The following is a 12,595-nucleotide window of genomic DNA, read 5'->3' on the forward strand; positions in this document are numbered from 1 at the left end:
CTACATTCATACTTTGTAACCAGCCACAACATTAACACCACATGTTCATACACTGTGTCCACAATTGTTAGGCAAGTTGTATTTTTGAGGATTATTTTTATTATTGAACAAATACAGTGCTCTCGGTCAATCCAAAATGTTCTCAAACCTGAATATTTAAGGGTTATGTTAAATTTCTAACATGTAAAAAAAAAAATCAGTGATCAATTTAGCCACCCTTCTTTCAATAACAGTAATAATCCTTCAATTCATAGAGTCTGTCAGTTTCTTGATCTGTTGACAATCAACTTTTTGTGCAGCAGCAACCACAGCCTCTCAGACACTGGTTAGAGAGGTGTACTGTTTTCCTTCCCTGTAAATTTCCCATTTAAGAAGGGCCCACAAGTTCTCAATAGGGTTTAGGTCAGGTGAGGACGGGGGCCATGTCATTATCCTTTCATCTTTAAGGCTTTTACTGACTAGCCACACAGTGGAATACTTTGATGCATGTGACGGAGCACTGTCCTACATCAAAATCATAGTTTTCTTGAAAGATGCAGACTTTTTCCCGTAACAATGCTAAGAACAGGCAGTAGGTTTGGGAGTTGAGTTTGAGTCCTGCATAAAATGATTATATGGTCGAGATACCCAGTTGTGCACACAGTGTATTAATGTTTTGGTGGACAGGGTTCGGTATGATTGATAGGTGTCAGAAAACACAGTGCATCATAGAGCATGGCAAATGAGGCTGTGTAGATGCAGACTGGTCAGAGTGTCCATGCTGACCCCTGCCCACCACAATATTAAAATCATTAGGTGGTGATAATGTTATGGCTGGCTGGAGTATGACTATACACAGCCAATACTACCACACATGCAAATATGCCCCTGTGCACACTGACTATAGCTCACAGTACCTTACACCCTTAGTTAGTTCTGATGTCCACATATCCACCAAACACATAACACATACACATAGGCTCAGATAAAACACAGAATTCAGGCCAGGAACAAAGTGAAAAGCTTTACAGTATAAATCCTTCTAAGCCAATATGTAGCCCTACTCCACACTGTGTGACGTCCACCCTGGTCTATCAAAATGGCTCATTCACAAAACCAGGCAAAAAACACCAGCGCCAAATGTAGCAATGCTATTCCCAGAAGAAATAATCTCCTAAAACCATTACAGGGAACAACGCAGTTGCAGAGTAGCTATGGGGAGGATTATGGCCAAACCCTCTCATCCACACACACACACACACACACTTTCCATCCTATTTTGCTCACAACTGTTTTTTATGGTGCATATGTGAATGTGTGTAAATAGAAACTGCTCACAGAACAACTCTAGCAAGCGTAGAAAAGCTCATTCCATGGATCAGTTTAGTACGTGAATTGTATTTGCACTGAATACATAGATACTGTGTGTCTATTTGTGACTCTGTGGGTAAACTAATTGAATTTACAAGGGACTATTACAAATGAACGTTGTTGTTACAAAAAAAGAACAATATACAAATATGAAAACAAAAAATAGCAGACTGGCATGATAGTACATGAAACAAACTGTAGTTTTGCCTGTAATAAAAACATAAAAATGCACATGTATTCCTAAGGTGAAAGATACATAACAAGAAACCTCTAATCCAAAATCCTGAAATTCCTTCCACAGTGTTCCTTCTATAATATCTTACATTGCTCTTATCTATTAAGTAAACACATGGCAGCAGCTTTATATTAGAGGTAATTGCTAATGTCAGTACAGGAACATGCTCATAATGCAACAAGTTCACGTTTAACAGGTATACCATATTTTATTAATTTAGTCGTCAAAATAGCAATCTCCTGGGAACCAGGAATATCAGCACCAAATCTTGCCAGTTCATCTAGTATGCAGCATGTTACTACTGTTGGCAACAAGACTAGAGTAAATGGAAGAAATCATTAAAGTGATCAGGATCCATTTACTGAGTAGCAGAGAAGGGTGTTTTACAAATGACATGGCCACTGATGGAAATTTTCATTATATTTCAATCAAAACGAAATGGGGTCCTCCCATCATCCATCATTATTATTATATTTGTGTGCACTTAAAACTTGTTTAATTAGACTCTGAAGGTGTTTTATATGGCCTTGTCTTTCCATTTATTCTGGAGGGGATATTCATCATTATTTAGTAATCAAAAATACTTTGGTGTAGCTTGTGCCTCAGATCAATATTTAGGGCCTAGTCCCATGTCCATGCAGTTTTTTTCTAGACAGGGAACTTATTTTGGGACAGAACATGGGGAGACAGTATAACCTTAGGCTGTGCATCTCAGAGAGGAAATGCTTTGCTTCATTTATTCCTATTATTCATTTATCTGCTGAAACACCCATGCTTACCTAAATAGAGACAACGTCTCCTTTGCCCATTTGACGTTGCGCCAGCTTTCCTGGAGGCGGAGATGTTACAAATGACACACCTCAAAGGGCTGGCGCATTGCACCATGAGATCTTGAAATGCCTGTGAGCTCAGTCCTAATCTTTATAAAATGGGGAAATCAGAACATGACGACAACAGTCGACAAATGCAACTGATGTGTTAATGAAGATGTAGGCTTCCCTGTATTTACCAAGAGTTTAGCGCTGCTCACATGTTCTTTTCTGTTTTGGACTGTGTAAACCGAAAAGACAGTTGTTTCTATACTTGAAAATAAGCCTAAATTTATACTGCTTTGTGCCCTCACTATAGCAGTGTCTGTCTCCACTGAAAACTAAGCTTCCCAAAAACCCTGCCCAAGTGGCTTAATTTGTGACAATGTGGAATTTGTAAAAACATTGTCCCATTGTTGTCAGTTTTAAGTATTTTAGGTCAGGTCATCAAGATTTTCTCTCTAAACCATTAATAGGAATCATCACAGAATACAGACACTATCATTCAAGTCTGTTGAACTGGGTTTAATCTAAAAGCCTGATTGTAGAAGCACTCATTTTGATTGTAGACTATCACTCACTTTAACTCTAAACTAGACTTACAAAGTATGTGAATGCTCAGTTTAAAAGGACTGCAAATATAAAATAAATTTAATATGTTCCTATAGAGTAAGGGGAGTAATAAAACAATATTGTTATCTAAATTATTGTTGCTATTATTATTATGGTCATTTCTATTATTTGAATAACTCATACAATACACTTTCACACAGGGTGAATATCTCTCTCACTCTGATAGCGTCCTGAAATGGTTATTAAAAATGCCTCATTCTGCCAAATGTAAACTTAATCCCTGAATAATCAATTCCTCTTCTTGGCCACCCTGTTAAGTGGCAAATCTGTCCTCCACCCTGCTCCACCACCACCGTATTCTTAGTCAGGCAATCAACAAGCTACTTCAACACAGAGCTAGTTTAATTGGATGCTGTACAAACCATTACAATGCTTGTTGCCTAGCAATGAATCCTTATGCCAGTATTGCTGTCTTTGTGCAGGTTTTACCCAAAATGGCATCTATAATTACTTTGCAATTACTACCTTTTCCTTCAAACAACCTCTTATCATCCTCTGGATAGCTTCTTGCCTAGCCGTTCTTATTTTGAATTGACACAAATTGATATGGCCCTTGCAGGCTGGTGTGATCCTGTACCACAGACTGATGTAATATGTGTGAATATCTATTCAGGACATGAGGACACATCATGTGTGGTCATTTGGCTCCCATGATTACAGAAGCTTTGTGGGTTAGTGAAAACACCTGCTCGCATCAGCCGTCTATTATGTAAAGCTGGAGCGGCTGGCTGTTTTCCTGCTAATTAGTTGTCACTGTTGTGAAAAGTAGCTCAATGCTTAATGACATATTTGCTTTTGCGGTGCAAAGATAGCAAAATAAAACTTGTTCATGGCCACAGCTTGAGAGCCAACATGACAGCATGGTTTACTCTCTAAGAGGAAATGTTCTCCCGAGCTTCTCTTCAATGTACGTGATATTTTACGTTTTTTCTTTCTTGCCTCACCTTACAACCCTTAGTCCTACACGGTTTATATATTACTGACTTAAGTGCAAAAGTCATAAAATGAGGTGGAAAAGACACAACATCTTTAAAAGAAAACTGAAATCCCTACATGCGTGAGGACAGATAAAAATACCTTGGAAATGAAGTAAAAAAAAAAAAAGCATGAATGCAAGCCTGTTGTGAATGCGCTGCTGTTTGAGACACTGGCTGGAGGAGGCTGATAGTAGCAAAATAGATTACAAGCCATATGCAGCATGTCGCCGCCAGGTTGGTTTGCTGGGGAGTCCAATAAGAGGGCTAAATGAGGCCCTGACACCAGCCAGGAAACAATTCCAGACTTTCTTTCGTTGGCAGGGCTGATGTAGTGAGGTCAGCCAATGCACTACCGTGGGACTGTTTACAGCTATGACACTGGACTGAGATTGGAGTCCTGACATGGCCCTGAAACAGACCTCATCCTCTTTGGACCACACTAATAAAATTCCTCACTGTATTACTGTAGTGGTAGGTCAGAGCAGGGATACTTAAGGCTTTGCAACAAATCTTGCTCCAAATAATAAGTAATAGGTTGTCTTACTTTTGGATGTCTCTCCAATTAACTGACTTTACATTAGAAATATGAATGACTAGTCTTTCTTTTACTAACTTCTGGTTTAATGTGTTACTAGACTTTTTGACTGTTGATTAATAGATCCATTTAGATTACCTTTTCAAGATGTATTCCTCATGAACTTGATATTAGCTGAAGGACCATCAGTGAACTAAGTATTATGTGAGTATTATTACATAGAAATGTTGTGTCTGACATGTACCTACAACATACTTTATGAGAGCTGTTTTCAAGTAACTTTTTCTCTATTTATGCACTTAAGTAAGTGCAAGTGGGAAGTAAGTGCTCCACTTCCCACAGTTACTCAACTTGTGTGTCTTAATTAAGACAAATTAAGATTAATGTGCTTTCATGCTGTGATTGTATTAGTCATTAGTATTACATATTTTAACGGCATCTTTAATTGCTATGAGCTACAAATGATGTGGCTAGAGGTGCCTCAGATAACCTTTGTTAAACTTCTGCAAAAACACAATGACAAAGAAATAATAACAATAATAAAGACTGGAAGACTACAAACCCAGAAGGTAAATGATAAATGCAAATACACACAATAAAGAGCATATGCTAGAATTTGCATCGCTGACAGAGTGGGTAGCGAATGGTTATCATGTGATGTGCAGGGTTTTCTTTCTCAATGCTGTGAAAATATGCTGGGTACATGTTATTAGACACAAAACTACTAGATTTGCTGCAATCTGATACTATTATACCCATAGTTATTTAAGATATAGTGAAAATATTATATAGCTTATTAACTGCTCAGCTCATCCTTATCAGCACAAGCTTTCAAGTCTAATTTTTCTTAAACTGGCTAAAAAGCAGCACCCAGATTGCCTTCAAAACTCACTCTTTCCCTGCTTAAGCCACACAGTGATGCTCCAGCCGGTGCTGCTTAGAGGAGCAGGTGGTCACAGCAGACAGTGAGCTGAGCTGTGCTCCATTTCTTTCAAACTATTCATCCTCCCAGACTCAGCTTTATTTTTCTATCACTTCCTGCCTTGCCTTTCCTCTTCTCTCTCTCTCCCTCCATCTGCATGACCCCACAGACGGTGGCAGCCAAAGAGTCTGACATTCACCAGATGTACAGTGTTTTTTTTTCTTCTCTCTACTGGTTCTGCTCCTTACACTCTTTTGTTCCTGCACATTCACCCACAGCAAACTGAACGCAGCTGAACACACTTAAGAAGTCACAAGCATTTAATGATTGCTATCTATATGGGCTTGTGCCTGTATGGACAGGGGAAAGGATGTAAGAGCTGATTCCTACAGCAGAGATGGGCTGTGTGCAGCTTATCAAAAGAGTGAAAGAAGACAGCTGACACGCAGGCAGGTAATAAAAGGAGGCCCAAAACACCAAACTAGTGCTACCAGGACTTCTCTATGTCTGCCACTAAACTGCCAGTTTATTGACTTAATCTCTAAACAGATTAAATATGAATTTAAAATCTTCTCCGGTTAAAATGTGATAGCCCTGTGAAAAAAACCCAGTAGACACAAAAAAATACCTGCAGTGAATATGACATGACTAAATCCTCTCTGATTACCTTAAACATGAGGATTAGTTTCCAGAGAAGGGGGGAAAAATCCTCCCATAAGTCTAAGTGACAGCGATTCACTTTGTGGGCAGAAGGACATGAGTGAGATGCTGTAAAACAAGAACGGGGTGATTTCTCCATTCACTGGTGAAGAAAATGGCTATTCCACTCTCTCTTAGTCAACTTGAAAATTGATGGCATTAGATGTATGTTTTGATTTTTTTCTTTTTACTGGTTCTCTGACTTTCCCCTGGAAAACTTTGTGCAATACACTTTAGGAAGTGATGTGAACTTCACAAAGTTCACAATTGCACCATTCCATCATTTTTGCTAAAAGAAAAGAGGTCGGCACAGGTCTAAGCAGGCACCAAGTAGCATTAGAAAATAGGGTAAACGTCTTCTGTGAAATTACTCAGATTTATCAAAAGAATCGAATTACATGAGTTTTCATTTTAAGTTATGTGTTTAGCAGCAAAAAAAGACTGATGACTGTAGTTTACTGTAACTTCAACAGTTAAGTTATATTTCCTCTGTAAGTCTGTGTTTTGATTGTAAAGCAGCTGTTTGATAAATTGTGGCTTCTTTGATTTTCAATGGCACACCTTCTGATTTTAGACAGCAGGAACAGCTTCCAAAGACGTCAATAGGCTAAAGAAAAGGTGCTGAGAGCTCTCTAATATAGGCAGTAGGCAGTTAAACACACCTGAGCGACTTCAAACACCTGTGAGGCTATGTGTCCCAAACATTACAGTGCCCTGAAATGGCACTGTAAAAAATACAGCTTTAACTTCTACAAGGGGAATGCATGTGTATCCATCCAGCTACAGATATCCAACTACTAAGTTATTACAGATGTGTGGCTGTGATTGCACCTGTGACTGTGGATAAAGGCACATTCAAAGTTTAGAACTGGTGGAACTGCCCTAAAGCTGTACAACAGGACATTAAAGCATACAATATATCCCATTATTCAATAGTGTTGCAGCTTCAAGTTGTACAGTTTGAAATAGCAGATTACACTTGAGACCTCATGGTGTTATAGCTTTTTAGAGCAGACATGTTTGGCAAAAATATTAAAAAAAAAACAATCAGGAAAAAAAAAAAGGGCATATCACTCCATAGAAGACATTGTGTAATTTAAGTTACTTTAGGGTTTATATTTTTCCTTTATTCCACTGATACACAATTATATGGTTTTCAAGTTGTAAAAGTGACAACACATATTATAACCTTTCTTTAACTCCTCTGGCATTTCCGAGAGACATATTGATCCTTTCATAAACACTCAAACTAGCGTTAGCCATAAGCAATGCTGTGTTAGTTAACCTGAGAGGGTGGGCGTGGTGGCATACTTGTGGGTGTAAGCGATGAAAACAAAAAAAGCACAAAAGTATTTATGTAACATAAAAATACGAAAAACTGAATATGACCCCTCCTGCTAGCTAATTTCCTTTCAACAAATTTACTAAGCTTTTAAAATCAGTAAGTAAAGTAAGAGGGTTTGCTTAATTTAAAAAAAGTGTTTCAAAATATACACACAGATTTGATTATAGTGATGCATGGTGTTGAGTGTAGCTTCCATGAAAAGTATTATGGAAAGTCCAAAGCAATTTACATTTGTTTCTAATGGTTGGGATTACTTTCACATCAAAGACTCACCAGCATTGAAGTCCTTGTTGAGGTTGATGAAAGCATTTGAGTGAGGGATACGCATGCTAACAGCTGAACTCAGGGCATTCCTCCATACAGGAATCCTAAACACAAAGCAAAACTGGAGTTAAAAACAAACTCTGTATTGAATCAAATATGGACAAATATACATATGGAGGAATAGGTAATAGAAGTGAGTGCAAATAGATTTATATTACCTATTGGTGAGATAACAGACTTCAGTAGATGATGAATCAGTAACTCCAAAAACATCAGGGATCATGTCACCATTAAAACTGTGGAAAGATTTTTTTCGTTCATCAAAAATGAATCAACATACATTATTAAGATGTACACAGAGTTAATTCTTCAGATACATCTTGTTAAACTAATGCTTCGGCCATACAGTTCAGCAATAAACATACTTTCTTGTCATATTTAGTTTTTTTGCATTGACTGTACTGAGGTGTTTCAAATGTGTTGTCCACATCAATTTGGGATTAAAAAAATGGGTATACTGGAGCCAATCCCAGCTGTCAATTGGCAAAAGGTGGGGTACAGAGTGATTCATGCTCATGTTCAGGTCTACAGGAAATTTAGAGTCGCCAATTATCTAAATGCATATGTTTGAGTTGTGGGAAGAAACAGAAACCCACGCAGGCCCACTTCACATAGAAAGTTCAAGTAGTAATCGCTTGCAGTCAAGAGGCTGGACACACATAGCAATGTGACCATGTTTTTTCATAAAAAGATACAAACATAAGCCATCAAAAGGGTTCTCTTAGTTATCCTCTTTAACCTTTAAATTGATAAACTTGCATATGAACCTGTGCCTACATTTCATAGACTTTTAGATTTTCAAATTTTTTCCTAGATGTTGGGCTCATCTAGGTGGCACAAAAGACATTCTCAATTTCAATGTTGTTAGCTTCTAGTTATGTAAACCCATTTATTGGCCTACATACATATACTGTACAACATGATGTACAATATTGTATGTACTGTACAAACTTAGCAATACCCCTTTTATCACAAGATTGTCTGCTGGCAAAGGTCTACATTGTAGTTGATTCTCTTGTTCTCTTAAAAAAAAAAAAGGTTATGTAACTTCTTTATATAATTGTATTAACTACATAAAGTCAGATTATCAGTGCAATATCCTGGGTTCAAACCCACAAACTGGCTCGGACCTTTGTGGGTGGAGTTGTGTGTTCTCCTCGCTCTTCGATCTTCTGGATTCTCTATAGCTTCTTCTCATAATCTGGTTAGATTAATGGCTGATTCTTAATTATCCCTTAGGTGTCAATGTGAGCATTATCTTTCTATATGTGCCCTGCGACAGAGTGGTGATCTATTCAGGAAAACTTAGCTGCACAACCAGATAATGAATGTATTAACCACTATTGTTTATTATAGATCTTACTTTTCACTATGCAATGTACGGGTTCCCCTTTTGTATAATGAACACAGTATTTAATTTTGTCAGAGAGTATTCTAGTTATCTTTTTGACATAGACTTAGTTGCGCTTCCAGGTGTCCTGGGGGCTTTAAATATGATGTGAACTGCCTAGTACCTTGCTCTGTATTCCTACCTCTTTGAAAATAACAATGAGTAAGCTTCCTGTATTCACTAGATGCTTATGATAATACAATTAAGATTAATACTTACTCCATAACAAGAGGCTGATCTGCAAAGGTCTTGTTCAGTTTGAGGAAACCACCAGTTTCTGTAGAAGGTAAACAAATGTATTAAATGAGTAATTCTTAATCTCACCAAAAACATAGTACATATTTCTTTCTTTATTCCTGTATGCAGCAAACAAGGGTCCTCTAAAACAGACAATGTACCGAATCCATTAGAAATGTCAGAGAATACCCTTGTTGCACATATAGTACAGTATATCTGCTAAAAAATTGCATCCTCAGCAATCATTCCCAATTGCAGCTGTACCTAATGTCTGGTTGTTCCCCCAGAAGATCAAAACAGTTGTATCCTTGAGGTTCGGTGACAAAGTAAAAAGGACATCCATCTGAGAGTCTCCATCAAAGTCTCCTGGAACCACGCTGGTGATGATGTCTTTACTGAAACATGAAGGACATTGTTTCTTATCCCCTGGGGACACGTGAAGTGTTTTTGAATTTGAATTGAATTGCTATGACATCTGGACATGGTGCTCTCACATTTGCTTTGCTTATTTAAACATTCACTCCTCAAGTGTAAACATAACCACCTTGAAATGTAAGAGACCTCCTCAGTATTTAGAGATAAAGGAGTGTGGGAGAAGTGGAGCAAAGTTAAACAGCAGTCACATTATTACCTTGGTAAAATGTCTTTAGGGATGTGAACTTTGGGCTTGAAGTAAGGAGCTTTCGAGTCAGCCAGGAATATCAAAAGCTCAGACTCTGAAACAGTGAGAAGGACATGACACAAGATAAATGACTTTACGTTTCCTTAGTTAACGTTAATATCCACCACTGTCGTTAAGTCGTTTTCTAAATGACAATATAAGGGATCTGTAAACCATTAACGCTAACGTTGCGTTAGATAAACACCCTATAAATAACGTAAATTCTTGAATTATTAGCGGTGACTTTTCGTATTGGTACAAATATTATCCTGACACATCTAATTTACAGTTTATTCGTATACATTTCACTGTAATTTGCCAAGCGGAAAAATAATAACACAGAGCAAAGTGGAGAAGAATAACAATAACATACGTTTTCTGATAATGAAAATGTCAGTCTGTTTATCCGAGTTAAAATCTCCAAACGCTGCCACCGTCCCATAGTTTTCGGCACCGAAAAGGTCGGTCGTTACATCCTGAAGAGCAAATGTTTTGTAATGTCCCAGTAAATGTAACAAAAATGCCAAAATACTAAATGTAAATATCCTCATCCTTCTGCTAGTAGCAATACTTCCTCACAACAACACTTCCTGGAATACGGCACACTGCTTTACGTCAGAGTCAAATAACGGTAGCATTTTTTTTTAACTAAATGACGCAATGTGGTAAATATAAATTCTAAATTTTGGAAATATGCTGTGCTATTTTTAATTTCTTTTCTGACAGCAATTGACCTTAAACACTGAAATGTGGGTAAACAATGCGCTGGTGGCATTTCCCATTTCACGTTAGTGTCGTGCTCTCGGATGGTTTGACAGCTGACAGCTGTAACAAGCTAAAGAGGGTTAGCTAGAGCTAAGTCGGAAAAGAAGGAAGTTCACCTTCAGAATAAACGAAAAACCATATACGAAGCTGGACTGTTAGCAAAATGAAAGACATTAAAGGAACCAATCCGTATTACTTACAAATTAAAATGATATAAAACAGTAAATAAATGTTTACTAAACGTCCACGGACTACGGCTGATCGAGTGCTTAGACCGGGAGCTGCGCCTCCTTTTTTTATTTTGAAGGACAACACCGGAAATTCTTTAAATTTCCGCTTCTGTTGACACTTTGTAAACATGGCGAGCCTAGCAGATGTCGGTTGGAAACTCCTGGAATTCAAAGCCCGATCAAAAAGATCAGGTCTGACTCATTACTTTGCATGGCATCGTGCAGTGTGACCCGCCTGATGTCGTTTATGTTGTGCCAGTGCTTGTGTGAGACTGTCTGTTTGTAGAGTCACTGAACACGGGGTTAAATTCGGCTTCATCTGCCATGTTCATTTGTTCACTGCAGTGACGGTACAAACATGAAAGGTCAGAGGTGTAGCGTTAAATGTGCTGCACTCACAAGCTATTTTAAGCGCTCCTCGCCAGGTCTTCTTTGCTGTTACATCTCTACTGTACTGTGTGCTTTGCATGAGGTGTTAGCCTTATCCAGAGGGGCCTGTGTTAGTTGGAGTACTGTTAGCTCTGCACTGGTATTCAGCCTGGTACTTGGGTGCACTTACACTACACACACAGGACACACACGGTACACACGCAGGACACACACGGTATACACACAGGACACACACGGTACACACACAGGACACACACGGTATACACACAGGACACACACGGTATACACACACGGTATACACACAGTATACACACAGTATACACACGGTACACACACGGTACACACACAGGACACACACGGTACACACACAGGACACACACAGGACACACACAGGATAAACACAGGACACACACACAGGACACACATGGTACACACACGGTACACACACACAGGACACACACAGGACACACACGGTATACACACGGTATACACACAGGACACACACGGTACACACACAGGACACACACGGTACACACACAGGACACACACGGTACACACACAGGACACACACGGTACACACACAGGACACACACGGTACACACACAGGACACACACAGGACACACACAGGATAAACACAGTACACAGGTGAGCAGGTGAGAACCCTTTAGTCAGTTTCTCCTGAACTGCCCTACTCTGTTTATTTCTGTATACATTTGAACCCTAATCAGATTTTCATACATGGCCTAACACTGTGCGGGAGTTAAAAAAAGAAAAGCCAATTATTTAAATGAGACAAAAATATGCTTACTCATTTATTTATCATGCGAAATGATCCAATTCACATTTGTGTGTGGCATAGGTCTGTGAAGGATGATTTATTAATTTGAATGGGGAATTGGAGGTATTGAGATTAATAGGGTGACAGTCAGGTGAGTGTGGGAGGCCCTGTCTTAGGTCAGTGTCTGATCTTGACACACAACTCACATTCTGTTATAAAGAATGGGCTAGAATCTTTTCAAGCTGATGTGACAGGGCTGATAGGGCGGTCACACCACTTACTAAAGGTGTGTTCACATATTTTTGCCACACAAA

General features: G+C 38.7%; 2 protein-coding genes across 3 annotated transcripts in view; one reads left to right on the plus strand and one right to left on the minus strand.

Annotated features, from left to right (window-relative positions):
• itfg1 (integrin alpha FG-GAP repeat containing 1) overlaps positions 1-10,727 on the minus strand; it is a 126,062-nt gene extending 115,335 nt beyond the window's left edge. Inside the window, exons 1-6 of the mRNA XM_026378215.1 lie at positions 10,491-10,727; positions 10,088-10,172; positions 9,721-9,851; positions 9,439-9,496; positions 7,988-8,065; positions 7,779-7,873 (exon numbers count right to left, since the gene is read on the minus strand). Of these exons, the coding sequence (XP_026234000.1) occupies positions 7,779-7,873; positions 7,988-8,065; positions 9,439-9,496; positions 9,721-9,851; positions 10,088-10,172; positions 10,491-10,668 (625 nt within the window). The 5' untranslated portion in view covers positions 10,669-10,727. The remainder of the gene's footprint in view (positions 1-7,778; positions 7,874-7,987; positions 8,066-9,438; positions 9,497-9,720; positions 9,852-10,087; positions 10,173-10,490) is intronic.
• A 495-nt stretch (positions 10,728-11,222) lies between these two features.
• Positions 11,223-12,595, plus strand: part of phkb (phosphorylase kinase, beta) — an 80,500-nt gene continuing 79,127 nt past the window's right edge. Inside the window, exon 1 of one of the 2 annotated variants that reach the window (XM_026377868.1) lies at positions 11,223-11,304. Coding sequence is in view for 1 of the 2 variants with exons in the window: in XM_026377867.1 (XP_026233652.1) it covers positions 11,241-11,304 (64 nt within the window). In the remaining variant the exon portion in view is untranslated. The remainder of the gene's footprint in view (positions 11,305-12,595) is intronic. The other variant, XM_026377867.1, reaches the window with a different exon arrangement.

The sequence above is a fragment of the Anabas testudineus genome, chromosome 3 (genome assembly GCF_900324465.2).
Source record: "Anabas testudineus chromosome 3, fAnaTes1.2, whole genome shotgun sequence".
In the NCBI taxonomy this organism is placed as follows: domain Eukaryota; kingdom Metazoa; phylum Chordata; class Actinopteri; order Anabantiformes; family Anabantidae; genus Anabas; species Anabas testudineus.